At 39.3% G+C, this 22,447-nt stretch overlaps 2 protein-coding genes across 3 annotated transcripts; both read right to left on the bottom strand.

Annotated features, from left to right (window-relative positions):
* Positions 1–3,033: 3,033 nt before the first annotated feature.
* immt (inner membrane protein, mitochondrial (mitofilin)) lies at positions 3,034–17,271 on the bottom strand. The gene is made up of 14 exons (XM_028416305.1): positions 17,121–17,271; positions 15,515–15,582; positions 15,210–15,399; positions 14,668–14,812; positions 10,523–10,615; positions 10,136–10,297; positions 9,847–9,980; positions 7,529–7,632; positions 6,919–7,054; positions 6,342–6,471; positions 5,957–6,180; positions 5,509–5,640; positions 5,240–5,369; positions 3,034–4,040 (listed from the first exon to the last, which is right to left on the bottom strand). The coding sequence occupies exons 1-14, from the start codon at positions 17,160–17,162 to the stop codon at positions 3,433–3,435; spliced, it is 2,298 nt and encodes a 765-aa protein (XP_028272106.1). The 5' UTR covers positions 17,163–17,271; the 3' UTR covers positions 3,034–3,432.
* Positions 17,272–17,673: 402 nt separating this feature from the next.
* slbp (stem-loop histone mRNA binding protein) lies at positions 17,674–22,075 on the bottom strand. 2 transcript variants are annotated; one of them, XM_028416397.1, is made up of 8 exons: positions 21,891–22,075; positions 20,555–20,701; positions 19,873–19,986; positions 19,696–19,767; positions 19,236–19,358; positions 18,960–19,115; positions 18,767–18,875; positions 17,674–18,356 (listed from the first exon to the last, which is right to left on the bottom strand). In XM_028416397.1, the coding sequence occupies exons 1-8, from the start codon at positions 21,947–21,949 to the stop codon at positions 18,285–18,287; spliced, it is 852 nt and encodes a 283-aa protein (XP_028272198.1). In that variant the 5' UTR covers positions 21,950–22,075; the 3' UTR covers positions 17,674–18,284. The 2 variants fall into 2 exon arrangements, with proteins under 2 accessions (XP_028272198.1, XP_028272199.1); XM_028416398.1 differs by having other exon boundaries at positions 19,696–19,761.
* Positions 22,076–22,447: the final 372 nt, after the last annotated feature.

Here is a 22,447-nt window from a genome sequence, read left to right as displayed (position 1 = left end):
AAATGGGCAAATCAGATTTGAGTCGCTTCAGAATATGGTACTTAATCAATGTATGCAACTTGAGTAAGAATAGAACATGCCATTTTCTGTGCAGGCCATACAGATGAACTCAAAGTCAGTACCTAATTGAACAAGTATGCCTTTAATATTAATGTAATTAATGTCTTCACAGATTCCACTTTTTGGGACTATTTTTTGAACTCAGACTTTGGGGCAGTTGAAGGTCACAGTACTGAAACGACGATGTGTTGTGACCATATTCAGCAAACGGGTCAAAGGTCAACGTCACTTTGACATCATCATACTTTGTGTGTGTCATTCTATCCAGTAACTGAGGAAAAGAAGGAGGTTCTGGTCTGACTATGGGTATGCACCTTGCTGTGCACTGCAGTGACTGTAAAGCTTATCGGTGTTCTTTGCACCAATCTCCATATTTGCAGTATTATCTGCTGTCATAGATGGATCAGTGAAACTGTCCAAGTATGTGGACCTGAACAAGGACTGACTTTGTGTTACTAACACCCACTTTGGTTTATTCTTTCACATTATTTATGGTATCATTTTCACATGTTGCTCCCATGTATTATTATTTTTGTTTGTTTGTTTGTTTAAATCTTATTGTATGCAAATTCAAAAAAGTTTTGAGTTTAATAAATTGTCAGAACTTCAGGCCGTGCACCAGAGGAGGGCTGCACCTCAAGCTTCCCCTGGGACAACATCAAACAGTGCTTTCATTGGTTGTTGTTCATATGGGACATGTATACACATTTGTTTCCATTTATTTTTATGTGTAAATATTTGATTGATCTGTGAGCAAAGAAATTAGTTTTGCCACATGAGGGAGACAGCTCACATGACTGAACTGTTTTGTTTTGTCTGTATTGATTTTCATATAAACTTTTCGAAAGTCCTATGTCAGCATTGATCTTTCGTGATTCTGGATGATTTCAAGTAGTAATAGTACATTGAACCATTTCAAACCACTTCATTTAAAGCGTTTTTTAAATGTAAATATTATACAAATATGTCATCATATTGTTGTGTGTATATGACACATTATATAGTTCACAACTTAAATTTACCAAATTCAAATTGCAGTGCATCTTTAACTTGGTAAAATAGTAAATTTAGCATAATTCCACTCAATCAAATCAAATCAAATCAATAATTTGACACAAAAATGAATTAAACCGAAATAACTGTCTACTTTTGCAGACTGGACTTGGTTCTTTAGAATAATTCAAACTGCTCCGTAGTGGCAGTTTACTCTGACTGGCAAATGAAAAAAATGAGTATTTATCTTTTTTTTATTATGACTACCAAAGTGCGTATCAATAAAGTCTGACTTGGAGCCAAATATATGGACACATATGCACACAATAATAAGCTATATATGTATCAGCTCTAGACAGACACATGTGAAAGTGTTGAGGTAGAAATGATGAAGTTTGATAAGGTATTATCATCAATTGCAGTTGTTGCACCTACTGAATCCAAATATAACTAAATGCAGCCTTCAGGACTTGTTTATATGTGCCACTGGACAAGCATTGGAACATGAGTAAATGAAGCACTGGATGAGCCGTGGTATTTGTGCATAAAGTGCTAGTGGATGAGTATGAGCAGTATGTGTCTTGTCCTGAACAGGGTCACATGGGTGCTGGATCCTAGTCAATGGGTGAGAGGCAGGGTACACCCTGAACCATTTACACTCACATTCACACCTACATCCTAACATGCACATGTTTGGCATGTGGAAGGAAGCCAAAGTACCCGCAGGCGTCAGTGCTAACCACTGCATCAGCAGTCAAACATATAGAAAATATTTCACTGAAATATTGATCGTTTATTTATTTAAAAAAATGATCCAGGACTACAGTATGTGAACCGTTCTTTCAGTATCATCTGTGACCTGCTGTGCAGCGATAACAAAAAACAAAAGTTTCTGTCAACTGCTACATGGCTTGACTTTGTTTTTCTTCAACCATTACTTTATAAACAACTTGTACGGTCACTGTAGTCCTGCTGCATGACACACTTGATGTCCAACATTTTCTTTTAGAAATCTCTGGTTTAATTCAGAATCCGTTGTTCCATTAAAGTCCCCCTGGTTCAAATACCACCATGTTTCACAGATGGGAGAGGTTTATATATTCGGAATGCAGCATCATTCCCAGTGATCTGATTTATTTTAAATGATTCTATTCTGGCCTGCTCTATCCTCAGAATATTTTCCCAGCAGCCCTCTGGTTTGTCCACATGATGGTGATCAGACAGGCAGCAGCGTTCTTTTTGGACAGCAGTGACTTTCTCCTTGCAGCTCTGTCATACACACACACCATGGCTGTTCAGTGTCATGTGGCATCAGTGTTCTCCTGATGGTGGATTTAAAAACAGTAACATTAACCAGTGTGAGAAACTCCTGCCTAAAGGTGGGTTTCTTTGTCTACTACATGACGTTTTTGGAGTAAACTTTGTCGATCTGTAACAATGGACTGGAATTTTTTCCATTCGTACACAATCTGTGGAGGAGCTTCTTTGATCAAGCTGTGAAGATGACAGTGAACACTGTACATTTAATGTACACATATTCAATTCAATTTATATAGCATCTTTTACAATCAGAACTGTTTCCATGTGCTTTAAACCCAGAGCCTGAACCCCCTTAAAATAAGATAATCCTTTAAGAGCAACAGGGGCAAGGAAAACTTCCTTTTAACAGGACCCGACTCATAAGGAGAACCTTCCTGCTCACAGTCGGCCATATATATAGAGATCTTAAATATTTACATTTTATGAATGCCTTTGTGTTTCAGTTCCATGTAAAGCAAACATCTTCAGACTTTAAAGGGTTTGCATGTCTACCTTTTTTTAAACTGTGATCTCATCAGCATTTCCTTTTATTTAAGTCTGCTTAAGTGTTCCTTCCCTGTTGTTCTGGACCCTTTGTCTTTCAAAGTGCTTTGCTGCAGGATTCTGCAGCATGTTTTACTTCAAACCATAACAAAGATAAATGAATGCACACACAGCATACCCTTTTAATAATTTATTTAACATGTGCAGCACTACATACTGAATTTTGGATTGAGTTACTGTGGCAGATGAGCAATGAAAAACAGGAACATGACAAAGGTAAATAACTGGACCAAAACCTTCAAGCTAAGAGGGTGCATCAATTGCATTTTACAAACAAGTGTCCACATTGATGTATTGCTTTAAAACAAATGTGGTTTGCATCTGGAAATCCATCACATGGTTAATTTCAGTTAACTTAAATGAATACATATACTGAGATCTCTGTTGATGTGTGTGAACTGACTATGCTTCCTTACCTGTCAAGTTGACAGCTTTACAGTGAACAAACTCTTGCTTCTCCCCAGAAAGATTTTCAGCAAACTGTTCCTATACATGTTGCCAGATTAAAGTAGCAGCCTATGGAGCCTGGGTGGTTCCTAACCCTACAGCATTTGCATAAGCAGAGAGCAGACTGATGACCTGCCTGGTTTCCAGGGTTAGTCTGGCTTCATTCAGCCAGTCCTCCACTACTCTCCTGGCCTCTCCTCTCAGCTGGTTCACCAGCTTAGCTGCTAATTCCAGGTCTCCATGCTCTAAGCAATAGCTTGCATATGACAGAAGTTTGAATGGATCTAAGTGCTCGCTGCTCAGGTGGGTAGGTGGAGCTTCCTGTTTAGCTTCAAACAGTAGTGCAGCTTGAAGGTAGGACAAGAAATATTGGTACAAGGAGTTGTGAGATTCATCGATGAGAGCAACACGGCGGACCAGTGAACGCAGGGAGTTGAAGCGGGCACGGAGAGAAGCCTCGCTGTATACACCGCGGTGCAGGGATTCTTCAGGAAGAGCTGATGTCAGGGCCAAGGCAAAGTCATTGCTATGGCAGCTCTCTCGCACAGCCTGAACAGCACCCTCCAGAGGCATGGTGGGAGACTCAGCGTCTGAAGTCTTTAAAGTGTAACTGAGAGCCTCCACTGAAAGCCACAGATGGTGAGCTTTACGGGCCTCCTCCTCTGCCAACACGTGGCCTATGTCAAAAGACAGAGCACAAAATACCATCTGAAAATGTTTCTGAAACCTTTGTTGGTTTTCTCACATGACCTGCTTGCTCTATCTCAGCCGTTTCACTGAAAAAAGGTTAGAACTTTAACTTTGTTGTTCTTCATTAGGGTCGTTGTGTTGCTGCATAACCAACTTTCTCTTGAGATTTAGCATATAAAAGATGATAAAAGAGGGCTTAATGCTGAAATGCAGTGTTTTCCTTTTCTTCTAACATGGCACTTCTCATTCAAACTGTTCTGTTTCTTTTAAGTAGAAATTTCCAGGCCTACAAATGAAGCCCATGTGAAAGTGTTAAAAACTGCATCTCCCGTCATAGCCTCTGGGGGCTGGCTCCTGGAGAGAGTGAATCTACTACTACTACTGTTTTTTGTCTCCATTGATATGTTTCATGTAAAAAGTGTCTCTTTATTGGTTTCTAGTAAAATCCAGAATAACTTCAAAATTCTTTTGCTTGCATACGATCAAGCATAACATTATGACCACTGACAGATAAAGTGAATGACATATCATCATGACACCTGTTAGTGGGCGAGTGTACAGTTTGTCCTTAAAGTTGATGTGCATAAAAAAAAATTGGCAAGCATAAGGATTTACACACGTTTGACAAGGTCCAAATTGTGATGGCTGGACAACTGGGTCAGAGCATCTGTAGCTCGTGTGGTGTCCCCAGTCTGCAGTGATCAGCATCTATCAAAAGTGCTCCAAGAATTGTACACTGGTGAACTGGTGACAGTTAATGTGGGGGGTGAAGGCTGGATGTGTGGTCTGATCCAACAGACTGTTACTGTTACTTACAGACAGCTACTGTTGCTCAAACGGCTGAAGAAGTTAATGGTGGTTCCGAGCACACAGCAAATGGGGGACTGACACAATATTAGACAGGTAGTCATAATGCTATGGCTGATCCAGTGATACAGTGGTCCCTGGAGTTACGTTCTAAAAATAACCCGCAGTAGGTAAGTAGTCCACTTCTCTCCAGCAAACCGCTTCTCACAAGCAAATCTGCACTCTGAGAGCAGTTCAAGGACGTATGCAAAATTAAGAGATTGATTAATCAAGTACAAAATATTATATGCAATTAATAAACATGAAACTGCCAAATATAACTAAATGACAAGGCACTGGGTAGTTTTCACAACAACACATATATGCAATTATATCTTACTGTCAATGGCCTCCTCTATCCCCTTCAGTCTTGCATAGGCAGTGTTCATATCCAGCGTGAAGTTGTCCAGCTGTTCCTGACTCAGCTGACGGTTACGGGTCTCCTGTTCAAGCAACTTACTGCTCAGGACCTGAACAAAATTAACAGCTTCAGAACTGGGGCACAAGACAATCAGTGCTTTGCAGCTATATCCAACACACAGAACTGAACATATCAGATAACTGGATGCTGTGACATTTGATCTTGATGTGTAGAATGTGCAGAATCACCTGCTCAGCCTCCGCTCTTAGCTCCTGCTCCTGGACTTTGAGGACATCTCTGACATGGTCTGTGTGAGCAGCTGCCTGCCGCCGGAGCTGAGTCCTCATCTCTGCCTCCATCACTTCCCGCAGCTCAGCTAGCTACACACGCACATATACACATGCACACACGCCAGTGTTAAGGTAGCCAGATAAATAAATAACTTTCATTGTTAAAACAGTAGCCATTAATCAGAATCAGAATTACTTTATTTATCCCCGGGGAAATTCTTTTTTGTTACAGACAAATAGAAGTCAAAGATAAAATTGAAATGTATAATAAATATCTAAATAACCTAGATAGCATTTAAATCCCTGAGCTGTATCTAAAGAAGAACATATTTACTACTGTATAAATAACTCCTTTATTAACATAGCCTTGCCGTATCAATTCTTGGTGGCTCCTTCTACCTCATACCTTTCTCTCCTGCTCCAGCCGTGCCTCCCCTTTGACATGCTGCAGGGCTGTGCCAACAGCTTTGTCCAGGGCTTTCTGGTCCTCCAGCTTCTGTTGTTCCAGTGCTGCATCAATGTGGATCTGCTCTCTGACTCTCTGCTCAGCTAACTCTCGATTCAGCTGGTCAATACGGCGGTGTGCATGGGCAATCAGGGCATTCAAGTCATCTGCTGACAGTTTACCAGCTTGCACACAGACACACAGAAACAAAGTCACTTTTGGAAATATCTCTGTCATTATTTGGTACAGCACAACTGTCAAATTCAAAATTATGACATTATTCAGACTAGCTTACAACACATCCCACCCTTACTTAAATACTGACATGATGTGTGTGTGTTCTTACCGAGTCCCTTCCAGTTTGCCTGGATCTCTGGTGTAAGGCTGCTTACTTCACGCTGAAACTGAAGCTTGGCTTCATTAACCAGTTCACTGTATTGTGAAACAATCTTTGCTTCTGACTCTGCAGATTGTACCTACAAAGATATAGTACACACAGACGGTCTTACTCTCCTGTCCCCTTTTTTCCCCACTGCTGCTTGCTTGTAGAGAGATTTTAATTAAAAGGGAAGATAAACAAAACTTGTTTTACAGTAATTTTTAGTAAGCAAAAAATCTGCAGACTAAGAAAACAGGATTGTACAAGGTTCATGATATGGTGGTCCAAAGTAAGGCTTAAGGGGTGATTGCATAGTAGGTGAAATAATAAGACATATGTATTAATTAAACACTGACACATCCAGCCATCGTTTTTAAATGATGTGATAGTGTTGAGAGCCACAGTGGGGTAGCAGTGTCATCATTCAGGTGCTATCTACCGGTACTTACAGATATTTTACATTTTAACATTTACATCAGAGTATCAGATCAAATATGTTAAAAAATGTGAAATTTAATCAAAATGAGCAAAACGTTGTCCTTACTTTAGCAACCACTTTGTCCAAATCCACTACCATGTTATGGAGATTCTCCTCAGCAGCTAACACAAGTGGGCGAACAGCACTTATCCTCAGGCCTTTAGAGCTGTCAATCGCTGACTTCAGACTGTCCAACGCTTCACTGCAAGGACAGAGACATGGAAAAACTTAAGGCCTCCTTGCACACACTGACACATTTCCTGTGTGTCAGGCCTACACGTATACATTGAGTTACATGCATGAAAGGCAATATTACTGTAGTGCATGTTATTATAGGTTAGTATACTGGTATACTACAGAACATCTCTTTCATCACACTGACTTGCAACTACATTTACATGGCAGACAAACAAATATATTGTGTAAATATTAGGTATTTGTCACATCAAAACAATCACATAATCTTTTAAACTAAAATATATACAAGCAACAACCCTTGAAATAAGGACATGTACCCCCAATGATACATTAAGCTTGACAAGCTCAAGGAAAACACTGATCTTAACACAATAATGGCAACAGATTTATTAATACTGTCATTTAGTGCAATTCAGCATAGCAAGTATTGAAAAGTATGAAAAAACACAATTGGAATGAGTGTGTGTGTCAGTGTTACTTGGCTTTCAGCTGGGCTGCATTGGCATCATTTACAGCCAAGGTTCTATCAGCAAGTGCAGCCTCAAGATCCTTCCACTGGGCTGACTTCTCCTGAGGAGGAACCTGGATTCAACAGACACTAAAATCACTTGATCTGAATTTGCCTGTTTAAAGTGTCCCATCAGGCCTCCAGAGAGTTACAACACTATACACCCGTCAGCTTTTGAATAACACTTGGTAACTGTTTAGGAACTGAAGACAACAATGTACTTCTTTTATTCTTTATATAGAATTTGACTGTAAAGCTCTGAAGACACTATCTAATCTATGGGTGACAGGTCTAGATGTTCTAACATATATAGGATGCAGTTTAACATATGAAGAAATCAGGGATACACTGATGTACAATCTGATGTGAAAAATGATACACCATTAAATATTCAGTTCTTCTTTATTCATCTCTAGATAAGAGGTGATTTAAATTAAAAATAACAAAAATGAACTTTGTGTTACTCAATGAACACAAGGTTCATTTTTCACAAGATATGAAAACAAATTTGTTCTGAGGAAATGTTAGGACACCCTACCCTAATAGCTAATGTAACTTCAGTGAGACAGTCCTTGTAGCCATCTACCAGTCTCTGACCACAGTCTGAGGAAGGTTCGTTCCCACTCCTCAACGCAGAATTCTTTCAAGTCACCCCACAGCATCTCAATGACTACGTTAACATGCACACCATATTCTGATTAAGGTCCTTATTCAAGCAACATTTTGAATAAAGTGTGTACATGCTCTGGAGCTACAGGAATATTCCTCTTTACGTGTTAACTAGCATATTCAGAATAAAACAGCGATGTACACTGGTCCTCTCCTCTGTCACTGCTTAGCAGCAGAGTTTAAAAATATTTCAGCATTAAAATCTGGATTAACAGAGAGAACTTTCACCTCACAGTCAAAGAAGTAAAATGACTGTGATGCACAAGCAGTTATATTATTTTGTGGCTGTATGCAGCAGGTTAACATAAACATGAAGATGAATATATTTAGGACCCAGCTATTTTATAACATTATTTTTTTACTAAATTAAAGTAGATTTTTCTATCTAACAGATGTTTTAACTCCAGATTGATTGCAGTCTTGCTCGTCTCCTGGAGTTTGTCCCTGTTGAGCCTATATTATAGCCTGTGTACTGGTGGTCTAGTTCACAGATGCAGACTGGAGAGAAAACTGCTGCAAGTCATGAGGCTTGCTGCTGTAAAACGCTGTAAAAATGCTGACACAAAGTGGTGTCATAAAGCCATTTCCATACTCTGCATGTGTTAATTCAATTAAGGCTCAGTGGGATTAAGATCTGGGCTTAGACGTGACCATACCAGGACTGTCTATTTTTTAGTTTTCAGCCAGTCCTTGGTTGATTTACATTTACATTTATATTTTGGTCATTGTCATGTTGTAGGGTCCAGCTCCTCTTCAGCTTTAATATTTTTACAGAGGGTTAGGGTTAGTCTCACATGTTCATCAAACCCCCTCTGATACACAATACAATTTGTGGTGGATTCTATGATAAATAGGAATATGAGCTGGCCAGGTCCTGTTGCAGCAAAGCTTCCCCACACCATGACAAGTGCACCTCCATTCTTCACAGTTTAAGTCCTGGTTTAGTCTAGCCTTCATGTTTTTATTACAGAGCAGGTTTAATACTACTACTAGAATACTACCAGAGTTTACTACTTGCAGACCTCTAATGAAAGTTAAACTTGTGAAGTCTCTTTCTGATTGTAGTCATATACTTTCACACCAACAGTACTAAGAGCCTGCTGTAAGGATCTCCTAATGTATTTATAATTCCTCACCAGTTTTTTTTAATATTTTTCTCCTCCTCTACCATGTCAGAGACATCTGCAGTGTGGCAGTGTTTCATGGAAACAGATAATGGAAAAAAGTTTGCATCCTCAACTTCCCCTCGCGGATCAGTATAATAATCAACATCGCATGTCACCTAGAAATGGAAAGCTGCCCCGTCTATTTTAAGCATATGCACATTGACGTATTTCATTTAGTCTAATAAATCAAAGCGATGTAATAATAAGTAATAAACTAGTGATTTTAGCAGATGGCTGCAATATAACACAGTGAAATATTGAAAGGGGTCTGAAAATCCTCCTGAAGGGAATCTCTGAAGTATTGTTGAAAATTATATTTAAAAAAGTCCAAATCTGTTAAAAAAAACACACACAGGCTTTCATAGGGTGTCCATAATTGTTATTAACTGAAATCCTTTTATACGTGCCCTAATTGAAATGTAACATAGCATGCGTTTTGTGCATTTTGCATACCTCTGCTTCCATAGCCTCCTTTAGTTTGAGTGTATGCTGTGTGATAGCTTGCAGAGCTGCCTCTTGAGCTCCGATGGCTTCGAGAGTAGCTTTAGCTGAGCTTGCCAGTGAATCTTCAAGACTGGCAGATACAGCTGAAGAAGAAACAAACAGTAAGTATAAGAGGTGTAATGGAGATCAGGAGTTAGACGACAATGACACAGAGAGCATTATTTCATCAGATTTCTCTTATAGCTGCTGTGTGTGAGTGTGCAAGATTGTGTCTGTGTGTGTTTTGTCACCAGCCTACATGTCAGGATCTCCTGCTCCTCCTGGTCCTGCTGAGCTAATCTGGCGGCTACTTCTTCTTCTTGACGTTCTTTCAGATGTCCTGATGCCACAGTCTCTGCATCAGGATGAACATCAGCTGCCACTGGAACATCCTTGTGATCATGGCACTCTTTGCACTCCTCTAAAGAAATGCACACACAAAACCATGAGATGCCACAAATAAGGTGCCAACATTAGCACCAATAATCTAAAATAATCTAGTTTGTGACTTGGACATAAATCTGAGCTCACAGTCTTGTGCCCGTTTGGTGTACTAGCACACTTCCTCAGTCAAGCCATTTATCTTAGTTATGTTTTCTGTCTGTCTTTAGTGTGTGGTACCTGTCCACAGCCATGTAGCTGTTACCTTTGATGGCTGCTGCCTCTGTGTCACATGGAGCAGGGACTGATGGGACCTCACTGATGGCTGAAATGATATGAGTGGCCTCTGCAGAAGCCTCTGGATGGGACAAAAAAAACAGAAGGCACAGGCAGTTAATGTGACAAAGCACGACAGCACGTGTAGGCCTTTCTAACTTTAAGGTTAACAGTTGCTGGATACCAAAGCAATCTACAACTTTTGTAGATTGTGAAGTATGGTTTAAAAGAACCATCTTACCCACACATTAGGTATTCTTCAAATACACACTGAAGTGACTGTCAAAGACTGGATAAATACATCAATAAATAAGACCACAGTACATAATTGAGATGATTGAAGCAAGGCGTCTGGACTTGTAGAGTTTTCTTGAAGACATTTCTCAGCTCATCCAAGCAGCTTCATCAGTTCTAACTGTTGGGGAAACATGGTTTATATGTGGTGGCAGACCTCGGTGGGTGGGTCTGGGTGAAACTCACGAACAATAGCTCTACATACCTCATACTTACATTTGAAACCAATGACAACACTTAGACAGAAGGACAAAACCCGAAGGACAAAACTCTCAGGGAGAAACACAGCAATGTGATATATGCAGTCCAGTGTGAGTGCACCAGATATAAACTATGTTTCCCCACCAAACAGTTAGAACTGATGAAGCTGCTTGGACGAGCAGCAAAACATCCTTAAGAAAACTCTACAAGTCCAGACGCCTTGTGTCAATCATCTCAACGAATATAACCTGGATGACTGAAAATCTTCATCAACACCACAGTATCCATTTGTACTGTGCCTTAAGCTGTCAGGTGTAAAGGTAGTAAGGCACAGTACTTACAGAACTGCATTAGTGTAGGGATGCACCATATTAAACCTTTACTGATATCTGATTTTTCATACTCCCGTTGGCCAACTGCAGATATTGATATTCTTATTTCATATTTGTTTTCATTGCTTGTAGTGAAATTAGGTGATTAAATAAGGTATGCTTGAGTGCAGGGTTAAAGGAATGACATACTTTCTGACATTACTTTAAAACCATCACCAAAGAATAACCCGGGTCTTTTATAAGGGGACTGACCTAATGCAGCATTTTTGGTGTGTCCACTAACGATCCAAAACTTAATCAATGTGAACCTATCTTGCGGTATCTCCATCTTATTTGCCGATTTAATCTAAAAACAAATTTCTGCTGCAGCAAAGGCCAATAATAGAATAGAATAGGAATACTTTATTTATCCCAAGCTGGGAAATTTCACTATTGCAGAAGCAAAATACAGGCACTCAAGCATACATAAAATATACCTCTAACGGTAAAAATTAAACAGTATTTACAATGTGTGCAATTTGTAATGCAAGTATAAATATAAGTCTAAACAAGATTGTGCAATTTGAAAGTTAAAAACCTAAACCTTGTGCTAAATCATATAATAAAGTGCATCCCTAGCTTAATACCCTAAACACTGTTTGCTTGATACTACATTCTACTACCACTACTCAACTACAGATGTCTAACAGTACTAAAAACAAATAATACATCAATTTATTAATGAATCATTTTTGATTAATTTTTTGGTCACGAAAACAAGATAAAAATGTTAATAGTCGTCATTTAACTACCATGCATTTATTTCACTGAATTAGATAACGACAGACTTTAGCACTTCAAATGACACAGTACCTGCACTTATATAATTAGTCTATTAAAACAAATACATGTAACTAATTCATTATTATACTGTATCCCTAAATGGTATAGGCTCCCCAAGAGACCTTCTAGACATGGTTGCCCATCATACTTTTTTAATTGTATACCGGTAACACCATAGAGAAAAGACTTTTACTCTGTTGTTCTGTGTTATTGGTGCGAATGCACTTGTGCATTTAAAACTAATCAAATCACTAAGTGAGGAAATAACTCAAACAAACAACTCTTGTGTCAATGTAAATAGGCAGCGTGAAGTCCTGGTGAGGACAAGGCTTTTAGAAGATGAAGGAGACAACTGCCTGCGTCACACGTGTGACTGTGGCTTTATGTTTTGATGTGCAAAGGAACAATGCATGTTCAGGAATGATATCTTACAGTGAACAAGAATGATAGAGCACATGAATATATAATATTTAAATGTTACCAAATTTATTATATACACATTTCTGTAAATTGCTCAGTTTAAGTCAAATGTAAGGTAAAGGAACACAGTATTCACCAGAAATATACAACAAAAGACAGCTTACCCTGAGAGATGTCTGTGGATGCATTAAAACAAAAGGCCACACATTGCAACAGAAGTGAAATTAGAGCTCAACCTAACCCTGTAAACATGCATCTTATGTATGTTTTTACATACAAAATTGTGTCGGTGTTTGGTGCATAAAAAACAACAAAACAACAACATGGAAGTAACAAAGTATTTACAGCAGATTTCAAGAGTTTTTAAACCTTTTGGAATTTTCTATATTTCTGCATGAATATGACATTTTTTAAAGTTATTGAACCCCGAACTTTGAATTTGCTAATCTGTTTTCAACTTTTCCAAAATCTAAGGTTGATGGTTTTTGATATTTAGAGTTGTATCAGTGGTCAAGAGAGTGGTCAACAAACTCCCAAGACAAGAGGTCACAAAGGAGCTCAGAGTAACTTCGAAGCAACTAAAAGCCTCTATGGCAAGGAGAAAATAACTACTCTCCAAAAAGAATACTGCTGCCTGTCCGCAGTTTAAGAAGGATCATCACAACAGATACTGAAACCAAAGGTTCACTAACGTACATGGAATATTAGATCATTATCCTGGAACGGTGGGTGACAGCGTCATCTGCTCTCTCTCACTTGTTATTTTATTGTTTTTTTATAGTAAGAAAATTGCTTAAATGAGATTTTGTAACAAGTTATAAAGTTAATTATTATTCTCAGTAAAAATCCATAAAATTAGGCAATATTAGTGTTTCTCAAACTGTTTTGGTATAACTTGCAGAAGCTAATGGTAAACTGTGAGGTAAATTTGGTACCTTCTATTAATTGCAGTTCTATGTTCGCGCAGACGCATGAGTCTTTTTTCACTTGTGAACCTGACCAACCAATGACAGCCTCCCTGTTAGGAAGCTACGGCTGAAAACGAAAAGAGAACAGAGGAACTGGTCCCTGAAACGAACTCCACCTTTATGTTCGGTGCTGTTTCTGCCGGCAGCAGCGGCGCATCTTCTAAGCCTGTGTCTGTGTGTGTGCGCGTGACGTGTGTCGCAGTGGAAGGGCCGCGTGTACATGTGTGTATAATGCTACGAGCACGTACGCGCCCACCTCTCTGAACATTACCAGCTCGTTATATTCAGGTTCGCTGCTGTTGTGCCGTCAGCAGCTCTTCTACACCTGTGTGTGTGTGTGTGTGCAGTGGGAGGGCCGCGTGTGTACATCAGATGCAGACAGAGGCAACAGCTAATGACGTCACCAAACAATAACGCAGGCATTTGATGAAGAGGCTCCATATGAGGACTCTAGTAAACGGTGGACAGAGGTGACAGCAGCAGCTCCGTTTGTCCTTAGACATGATTCCCATTAAAGTTTGATCATTTGTTCTAAATCACATTGAACTTTAAGAGTTACTTAAGTCTCATACTGTATTTAGTGTTTAACCTTAGGAGGCACACTTCAGTCTGTTGACTGTTGAATAATACTTTACAGAACTACATTAGTCTTCTTTTAACCTGAATGAGTTGTAATAAAACTTTATTTTGTTCTGTAATTGTTATTTAAATTTTCATGTTTATTGAAAACTAATACTGAGTGCACGTTATCAGAGTTGTTGTTTGCCTTTTATATCTACTGACAGTTTTTGAGAGGTGACAGTAGGCTACCTGACGTCATTTACACAGAAACATGCAAATTAGTGTCAATGTAAAAACAAATCGTGATAAAATCGAGATCGTGATTTTATCATTAAAGAATCGTGATATAAAATTTTTGCCATATCGCCCACCCCTACAGCACACACCTCTGGGTTACCCAAAGAATGAGCCTGGTGATACCACTTTTTAAAATTAAGACAAAAAACTGCCAAAAGATTGTCTAGACAAAGAAAGAGCTCCTAAATTTCAAAACAAATTACTGGTTTATGTAAAAAAAAGACATTTTAGAGACTTACCTTCTATGCTCTGTGCAGGTGGTAAGGGAACAGGGCTAGAGTCTTTGGTTGGACTTTCTGCTGCCTCCTTTACCTTCTTTTCTGACTTGGATTTAGATGGCTTCACGTGTTTTTCCACCATAGACGGTGGCTGAGCCAACTCCATCTAAACAAAAAAAAATAAAATCATTCTATACATTGTCTTGTTGATCAATAACCGATATGATTTAGATATTTTTAGTCGCAGAAACACATTATGACGCAATGTAGAAATGTCACAAACTATATTGCCAATCATCTGCCATATGTTTTGACTTGAATCAAGTGTACAGATCAGAAAAAACTGAAATCTTGCTTAACAATGAATATATTAATTAATTATAAATCAACTGTCTTCACATTCAGTACGGGGCCCTTATTTTCAGCTTACAACATATCTTTATCTTCACTTGCTGTGCATGTGCTCTGAAAATTAAACCACCACTTTGAAAAGCAGTATCACCAGTCAGCCTAATGTTTTAGTTTATTTTGGGTTTTTTCCCTCCTTCACACAGTCTCCTGACCTGTTTCTTGATGAGGCCATCATCTTGAGCTGCAGGTCCCAGAGTCAGATTAAACAGCCTGTCTGAGTATGGAAGGTTCTTCTCCACAGCTGTTCTGAACTTGTTGTCCCATTTGGCATAAAGTACTGTCCCTCCAATGCTCCCAGTTACTGTCAACAATCCACCGACCAAAACTTTAGCAGCACCACCACTGTAATGAAGAGGAGAGAGTATCAGTGTGGCATGTCACCATGAGATGTGAGAATGCATCATTTATCTTAAAGTTTACACAGTTTATCTCTATACTGTGTGTGTTGGTAAATTACCTGGTCTCTCCTGCTGTGTAATGCCGAAGATGCTGCAGACCAGTTAAAGGGGTCCTCCCATAGTGCTTCTATAGAGAAAACAAGAGAAGTAGACAGAGAGAAAGAGAAAATAAAAAACTAGTTATTGACATAACTTAAAAAAGTTAAGCTGATGTATACCAAATTCTAAATCTGACAAACTACTGGAGGCTAACTAGTAGTGTACCATCAGTACCAATTTTAGCTCTAAGAAGCGTGCAATCGCATCATTAGCCATAATAATATGATTACTGATGAGTAAAGTGAATAACTCATGTGGGTGGTTTATATTAGGCAGGAGGTGTACGTTTTGCCGTCATGGTTGATGTGTTAGAAGCAGGAAAAAGTGAGGCAAGCAAAAATTGTGCCAGCAGCCTGAGCCAGCAAAAGCTGGTATGTGTGCTCCTGATCAATTCAATTTTATTTATATAGCGCATTTTACAATCAAAAATTGTCTCAAAGAGCTTCAAAAGGACAAGCTACTGCAGCTCAAACTGGTAACAGGTTAATGCTGGTTCTGACATAAGTGTGTGGCAATGAGAGTTGGCTTTTGGTGTGAATAGAATAGTTAGTATCTCAGTTAGTATAGGGTATGTGTGCATGTGTAAATATTACATGGGGCCATATTGTGCATAAAAAATCCAAACAGCAATTTATGTTTACATGGCACTTCTTTACTATTACATAATGTTTTAAAAAGGGAGCTTTAAACCAGGTACTGAGCCAAATAATGACATTTTGAACCATTTTACCACTGACCTAAACTACTGCAAGATTCGTTCTTCGGTATTGTGACGGGTTCATTCCACCCGGTATTCATCGTTGATTTCCAGTTCCCAAAGCAAATGTATAAAACAAACAATTATACATTTCCTACTTTATATTCAGTGTTCCTCCACGATAAAAAGAAGCACTTGGCCCTGCTTTTCGTGCCAGCGTTGTACTTTAAAATGTCCCCATTGTGGGGGCATTCTGTATTTCCTAACTTTTGTTACTGTGCGCTGCGACTTTAAATCAGACCTGCACGGTGTGGCATTACATGGTGCCACTCAGGACTCAGACCATGCTACTCGTCAGACAAGTTTTACTGCTTCTGCGAATGTGACGGAGAGTAGTGCAGGTCAGGAAAGGGTCTGACAGTCCAACACAGAAATGTAAATCAACTTCGCGAAAACACATGCGCCATACAGCAGTCATTAATCTTGAATGAATAGGCTGCCGTAGGTAGTCTTCGTTAAAATGATGGCTGGTACAGCAAAACAATGACGAGTAAAATTTAGAAACAGACATATTTTGCAAAGACGTAGACGCGTCTGCCACCATGACCTCTCCGCTTACTTATGCTTGAAACGTCACTGGATGCTAACCAGTTAGCAGTGACAGCATGTACCATTCTGCTTAGCTCTTTCTGCAGGCGGTTTATACAAAAGATGTTTTGTCTTTAACATATATCGGTCGGTACGACTTGAGTTAACAGACTCAACGTAAAATCTACCATGGCACCTTGAGCTAGGCCGTGGGTCATTTACTGATAACATAAGGCCAACATGGTCGCTCATGGGAGAAACGGAAAGGTTAGCGATCTTACCCGCGCTGTGGCATTAGCTCCTCTTAGACAAGTTCTCAACATGGTGCTTTATGCCTTAGTTCTTAAACAATTTAACCTCCACAACAGCACCAATACGTCCTTTTCTTCTCTCCTCCTTCTCGCGTCCCCCACTTCTTCTTTGTAGCTGAAGTAGTTCAAACGCGTATGTGCACAACAGCGCCTCCCTCGCTGGAAACGGGCACTGTCGCACATTGCATGAGCCCGGCCTCTGCTGTGTCTACTACAGCGAAACTTGACAAAACCTCTTATTGTTTTTACTAAAGTGTGTCAATAAATTCATAGGATTGTGCAACGATAGCTTTAATTACACCTACTTACAGACATAAACCACACTTTAAAGCAATTTCCCCCCGGAAGTAATAAAGTATTTCTGATTCTGATTTACTTTTAATCCCTCCTGTATCATCATAATCCCACAGCACATAGACAAATAGTAAATTATCTCCATTGTAGGGCTTTGGTTAGTAACACCAGAGAGCAACTTGGATTCCAGCAGTCATAAAAACAGGAAGAATTTTTTTTTTTTATTTGAAAGTCTTTACAATGAAAGAAACAGGTAGTAACAGTTACAACTTTGCTTAAAAGTGTAAAAACAAATGGCTCTACTAAATCCTTTACTAAAGTAAAATTGGTATGAAATTGTAAACCTCAAATTGTACCCCTGAAAGAAAAAATCTCGTCAAAATATAATCAAAAACCTTACCTTTGGATTCCCCGTCTCATTTAGACTATTACATCAACACTTTGACTCCAGCAACTTTCTATGTTTTTGGATTTTACTTAGCCAAGACATACACATTTGCACCTAATGGACAGATCAATGCAGTAAGTAGGCGAATCCTTAATTGTAAATCAATAATGAGAACTGAAAGTTTTTTAAAATGCAACTGTAAAATTATGCTGTGAAAGTCCCTGAGCAGAAAATCGATCTGTAAAACATGTCAAACTATGGAATAAGAATATAGCCTGCAACATAACCACATTAAAGAGGAACTAATGACATACAGTGTTGAACTGTGCAGGTGTGGCATTGCTCCAATCACTGGTACCAAGTCATTCTGATCAACATGGTAGAATGAGAGAAGACAGGGAAACCCAAGTATGTCAAAACATTGTATTTCCTTCAACAAAGCTAATCATGAGCTATGCCATGTCAGCCTCCACGGTGGATTCTGTCCTCTGTACTTTAACTGGAGTACCCAAGCAGTCGTCATCCTGAGCAACAGAGCACAAACAAATCAGTTCAATACTCCTCACTGTCTGTTATAGTCAGAAACTTGCTTCACAAGTTCAAGTGAGTTTAACAAAGTGTTACCTGGTCACACTGAATCACTAACACTGACCCAACAAAATAACCACAAGAATAGCTACCTAAATTCAACAGCTAGCTTGTTGGGTGCACAGAATATGTGTTATGTTGATGCTGAAAATGATCTCAACAAAACGATCGATCGAACCAGTTCCTTTTCAGATACTGCAAGCAGATGTTGGCATAGCAAGTGTCTAATACATTTATACAGCTAAATCTCAACTGTAAATTTAACTTGTGATATATTATCTTTGTGCCTAGACAAGTAATTTTCCTTAAAGAGTATAGAATACAATATTGAGCCCCTTAAACTCACCTCTACTGAGAGGAGGTGTGTGCGGAGAGACACAGAAGCATTCTGGGAGTCAGCTAAAGATGGGAAGTCCAGCTCAATGTCCATTACGTCACCAAGATCAGGCTCCTCACTGAAACAACAAAACACAAACACATGAACCAACAGACTGAGACTTAAAAGTAAATGCAAAATATGAAGGCAAAATTATTTTTACATGTTATCGAGGACTTCATTTAGGCCGTTCTCTGATGGAGGGTCCCAGGCATGCAGTTTGACCTTCCACAGTTTGATCTGCTGGTCCCAGGACCGACGACTATACTTCCTGAACTTGTTAGGGGTCTTTGGGTGAATGCCTGCCTGACGCATGTGTCTGATAAGAAGACAAGAAAAATAAAAGCATGACAACTGAATTGTTAATGTATCTGATTTTAAGTTATATCTATATTTGTTCATGGAGGTTTCAGAGCTGCATATATATGTTTCAACTTACTTTGGAACTTCCTTGATGTATCGGTCATAAGCAAGTGTGTTCTTGCCATAGTTGATCTGTTTTTGTCTCCGTAGCAACACAGCTTCATCAGTCTCAATGTTATCTCCCTCTTTAGAGTCATTGCTGCAGAAGACAAAACACCTCAATCTCAAGTGTTCCTCATTGTGTTTTTATTGCAGCTGATTCACAAAACATATGCACCATGCACCAAGAGAAATGGCCTCCTGCTATGTGACTCAGTAGACAGGAAACAGTAACAATAGTACAATATATGTATACATTTATCTTAATATATGTTGCTTCTTAGCCTTTTGTAGTGTAAAGGTGTATATAATGTAAATAAAGTTGCCGTGTTTAACATGTATGTATGAATTTGAAAAACCAGTATTTCTTTTACTAATACATTTTGAATTATAGTGGATAGTGGATCTCAGAAAACCTGAGATAGAATGCAACAAACCTCTCAGAGGAGCCAGACGAAGTCTTTCTCTCTCTCTCTGTAACCTCTGCACCCAATATCCTCCTCCTGTAACTGAACAAACATTGAAACATAGTTTATAAAGTGAAGTCAAGAAGGGTGTGCTTTTAATAAACCTGAAATATAACAAAGTGAAATTCTGAAAGAAGTGTTTGTTACCGCTGCATGTCCCTGTGTACATCCCTCCTCATCTCATCATCCTCCACCTGACTGCCCCAGTCAGCCTGTTGGCTACAGCGAGTCACTGGGCCTGTACTCTCTGGCGTGGTGAAACTATTGATAAAACAAAAGGAGGAATATGATGTGCTGCTGTCACAGTGCCTGCAGAAACATTCTAAAATGTTTCAGCAACCTGTAAACCCAAGGACTTTTAATGTGCAAGCCTGTACTTAATGGTCCTTTTATAGATAGGCTACATGCAATCCACAATAAGTACCACACATTCCTAGTTTGTGAATGAATTACAAATAAATTCAAAAAAAAATTGAGTTAAATCTATAAAAATGATCATTTCAGATGTAGCCTAAATCAGGCAGGTTTCTAAAACATTTAGAAAAAGAATCCTTTAGCATTCATAATACTACCTACCTTGCAGTTACTATACATATCAGTACTATACATATCAGTACTATGTGCACAATTACATTTCAATTCCGCATCCATCCATTATCTGAAGCCTATCCCAGCTATCTACGGATGAGAGGCGGGGTACAGCCTAGACCGGTCACAGTCCATCATAGCGCAACATACTGACAAACAACCACTCATTTAACCACTGCACCACCAGGCCCCTCAATTCCACATACACATTCATTTTTATACTAAGGGCATATAGTCTTACCTGGAATGTCTACCATCAGGATACCTGTGGCTACCTTCAATATGCCTGTCATTGTCTTTTTCACGACCATCCACCTTGCTGCTGGACCGTAGGTTTCCATCGACCCCTCGCTTCCTGCAGTGGGACCACCGAGACAGGCCAACGCTCCTGTGCAGGAAGACACAATACAGAGTTTATGCTTATGGATGCTCTCATTTCTTTAGGTCATAGTCATGTATAAGTTTAAATTGAGGCAACTGGACTCAAGGATTTTTGTAAAGATGTTTTGGCACTGCCGAGTAGCTTCTTTAGTTACACTGTAACAATACAGAAGTTAATTGAAATATTCAAGTAAACACCCTTTACTACTTTTAATATCTCTTTGGGAGCCCTGTGATAGGTGGGCAACCTGTCCAGGGTCTACCACACCTCTCACCCAGTGACAGCTGAGAAGCTCAGCCCCATGCAACCTCATACAGGATAAATAGGTAAATTTATCCTGCTCTTCCTGGGTCAAACAAAAGAATTACTTAAGCATCTCAGAGACTCCCATGTTAAAAATGAAACCGAAATTGCTTAATATTTGAAAAATTATAATTTTTTGGAAAACAAAAAGTTGACCCGGAATGTCCTCTGTGAGATGAACAATTTGATAAAGAAGAAAAAAAGAGGGTGAAGAACAATAGTTTGATTGCCTAGCAACGGCAATCAAACTAATTAAATTCAAATAATTGCATTGCCATGTCAACACCATTTCCCTTAGCACAAGTCATAATCGAATAAGGCCTTGGGGAGCCGGTTATAGTTGCATTACAACTGCATGTAAACATGTGTGATCAAGGTGTTTACATGTAAACACTACACGACTACACGACAATTTACGGTATTTGCTCACACCGTGGGTTTTTTGAGTAAGCATCGCGTCAGGCGGAAATTTTCTCTCCAGTCTCTTACTTCTACCATCACTAGGTAGAAAATACAACATAATCAGTAGTTCCCTCAAACCCACCACATTGCTGACCGGCAGTTAAACCCTTTGTATCCTGAGTAACCACAGTGAGCAAAATTCGAAGCGAGGCTCAATTTACCGCCACGACATCGCCATTTCTTTCACGATACTAAGGGCGAACACAGTGTTAGCTAACGTTGTTGTACCATGTTAAAAACACCGATGTTACGATGCTAGTAGCTCAAAGACAATATTTACGAACGTGCACATGCATTTAAAGACAGGACAGATACAGCTCCAGAGAAAGTTCACACAATGTTATGTGTCCGTTAAGTGACAAATGGACACAATAGAAGTTCAGAGTAACAACTTTTTATGGCCAGGAGAGCGACTTTATTCAGAACTGACCTGCTTTCCCGTTCCTCACTGTGAGCACCGCGGCGCCTGTCTCTTTTCCAGTCAGACATATTTCCCAGATCTATGAAACGACGGCAAGTTTTCGTTGGGTCAGCTAGACTGTGCAACAGTTCCGCAGACTACAAATACCCGCCAACTCCCGAGGATAAAGGCCCGCGGAAACAGTCCTTTCAACAGTCACGTGGCCGGAAAAGGCGGTTTCCCTAACGTTTGGGACCGTTCGGTTACTGCGCCGCCTAGCTGCGGTCCACAGAGGTGAGACGAAATGCGGACTGGTCAAATATAAATACTGTCAAAATACGTATTCAAACCGCCGTTAGTACGGGCTGTGCTGCTAGTTGAGCTGAAGAACGACTGTTTTTTTCTTATGCATATTGTAATGATATGCTATGATATGATAAAACTGACGATGCTGGTCCAGATGATCCTTATAATAATAATCCTTACTAATGAAGCTTTTGTGTCATTTTCTTCTACATCTGCCAGATGAATGGTCACACTGTAGTTCTTGTGATTTGCAAACTTTTTTTAAGATAATTTGTTCCTGT

Source organism: Parambassis ranga, chromosome 10, assembly GCF_900634625.1.
Source record: "Parambassis ranga chromosome 10, fParRan2.1, whole genome shotgun sequence".
Classification (NCBI taxonomy): domain Eukaryota; kingdom Metazoa; phylum Chordata; class Actinopteri; family Ambassidae; genus Parambassis; species Parambassis ranga.
The sequence above is the reverse complement of the archived record's forward strand: the minus strand, read 5'-3'. Positions and strand labels throughout refer to the sequence as shown.

Bases quoted from the DNA above. Each gene is read 5' to 3' on its own strand.
- immt (XM_028416305.1), bottom strand. From the start codon at position 17,162: ATGTTGAGAACTTGTCTAAGAGGAGCTAATGCCACAGCGCGG. The intron at 7,055-7,528 runs GTAACACTGACA...CTGTCCTTGCAG, and splicing joins GCAGCCCAGCTGAAAGCCAA to TGAAGCGTTGGACAGTCTGA. The intron at 6,181-6,341 runs GTAAGAACACAC...TCTGTGTGCAAG, and splicing joins GGCAAACTGGAAGGGACTCG to CTGGTAAACTGTCAGCAGAT.
- slbp (XM_028416397.1), bottom strand. From the start codon at position 21,949: ATGTCTGACTGGAAAAGAGACAGGCGCCGCGGTGCTCACAGTGAGGAA. The intron at 19,768-19,872 runs GTAACAAACACT...ATGTTTGTTCAG, and splicing joins GTACACAGGGACATGCAGCG to TTACAGGAGGAGGATATTGG. The intron at 18,357-18,766 runs GTGAGTTTAAGG...TCTGTTGCTCAG, and splicing joins CACACCTCCTCTCAGTAGAG to GATGACGACTGCTTGGGTAC.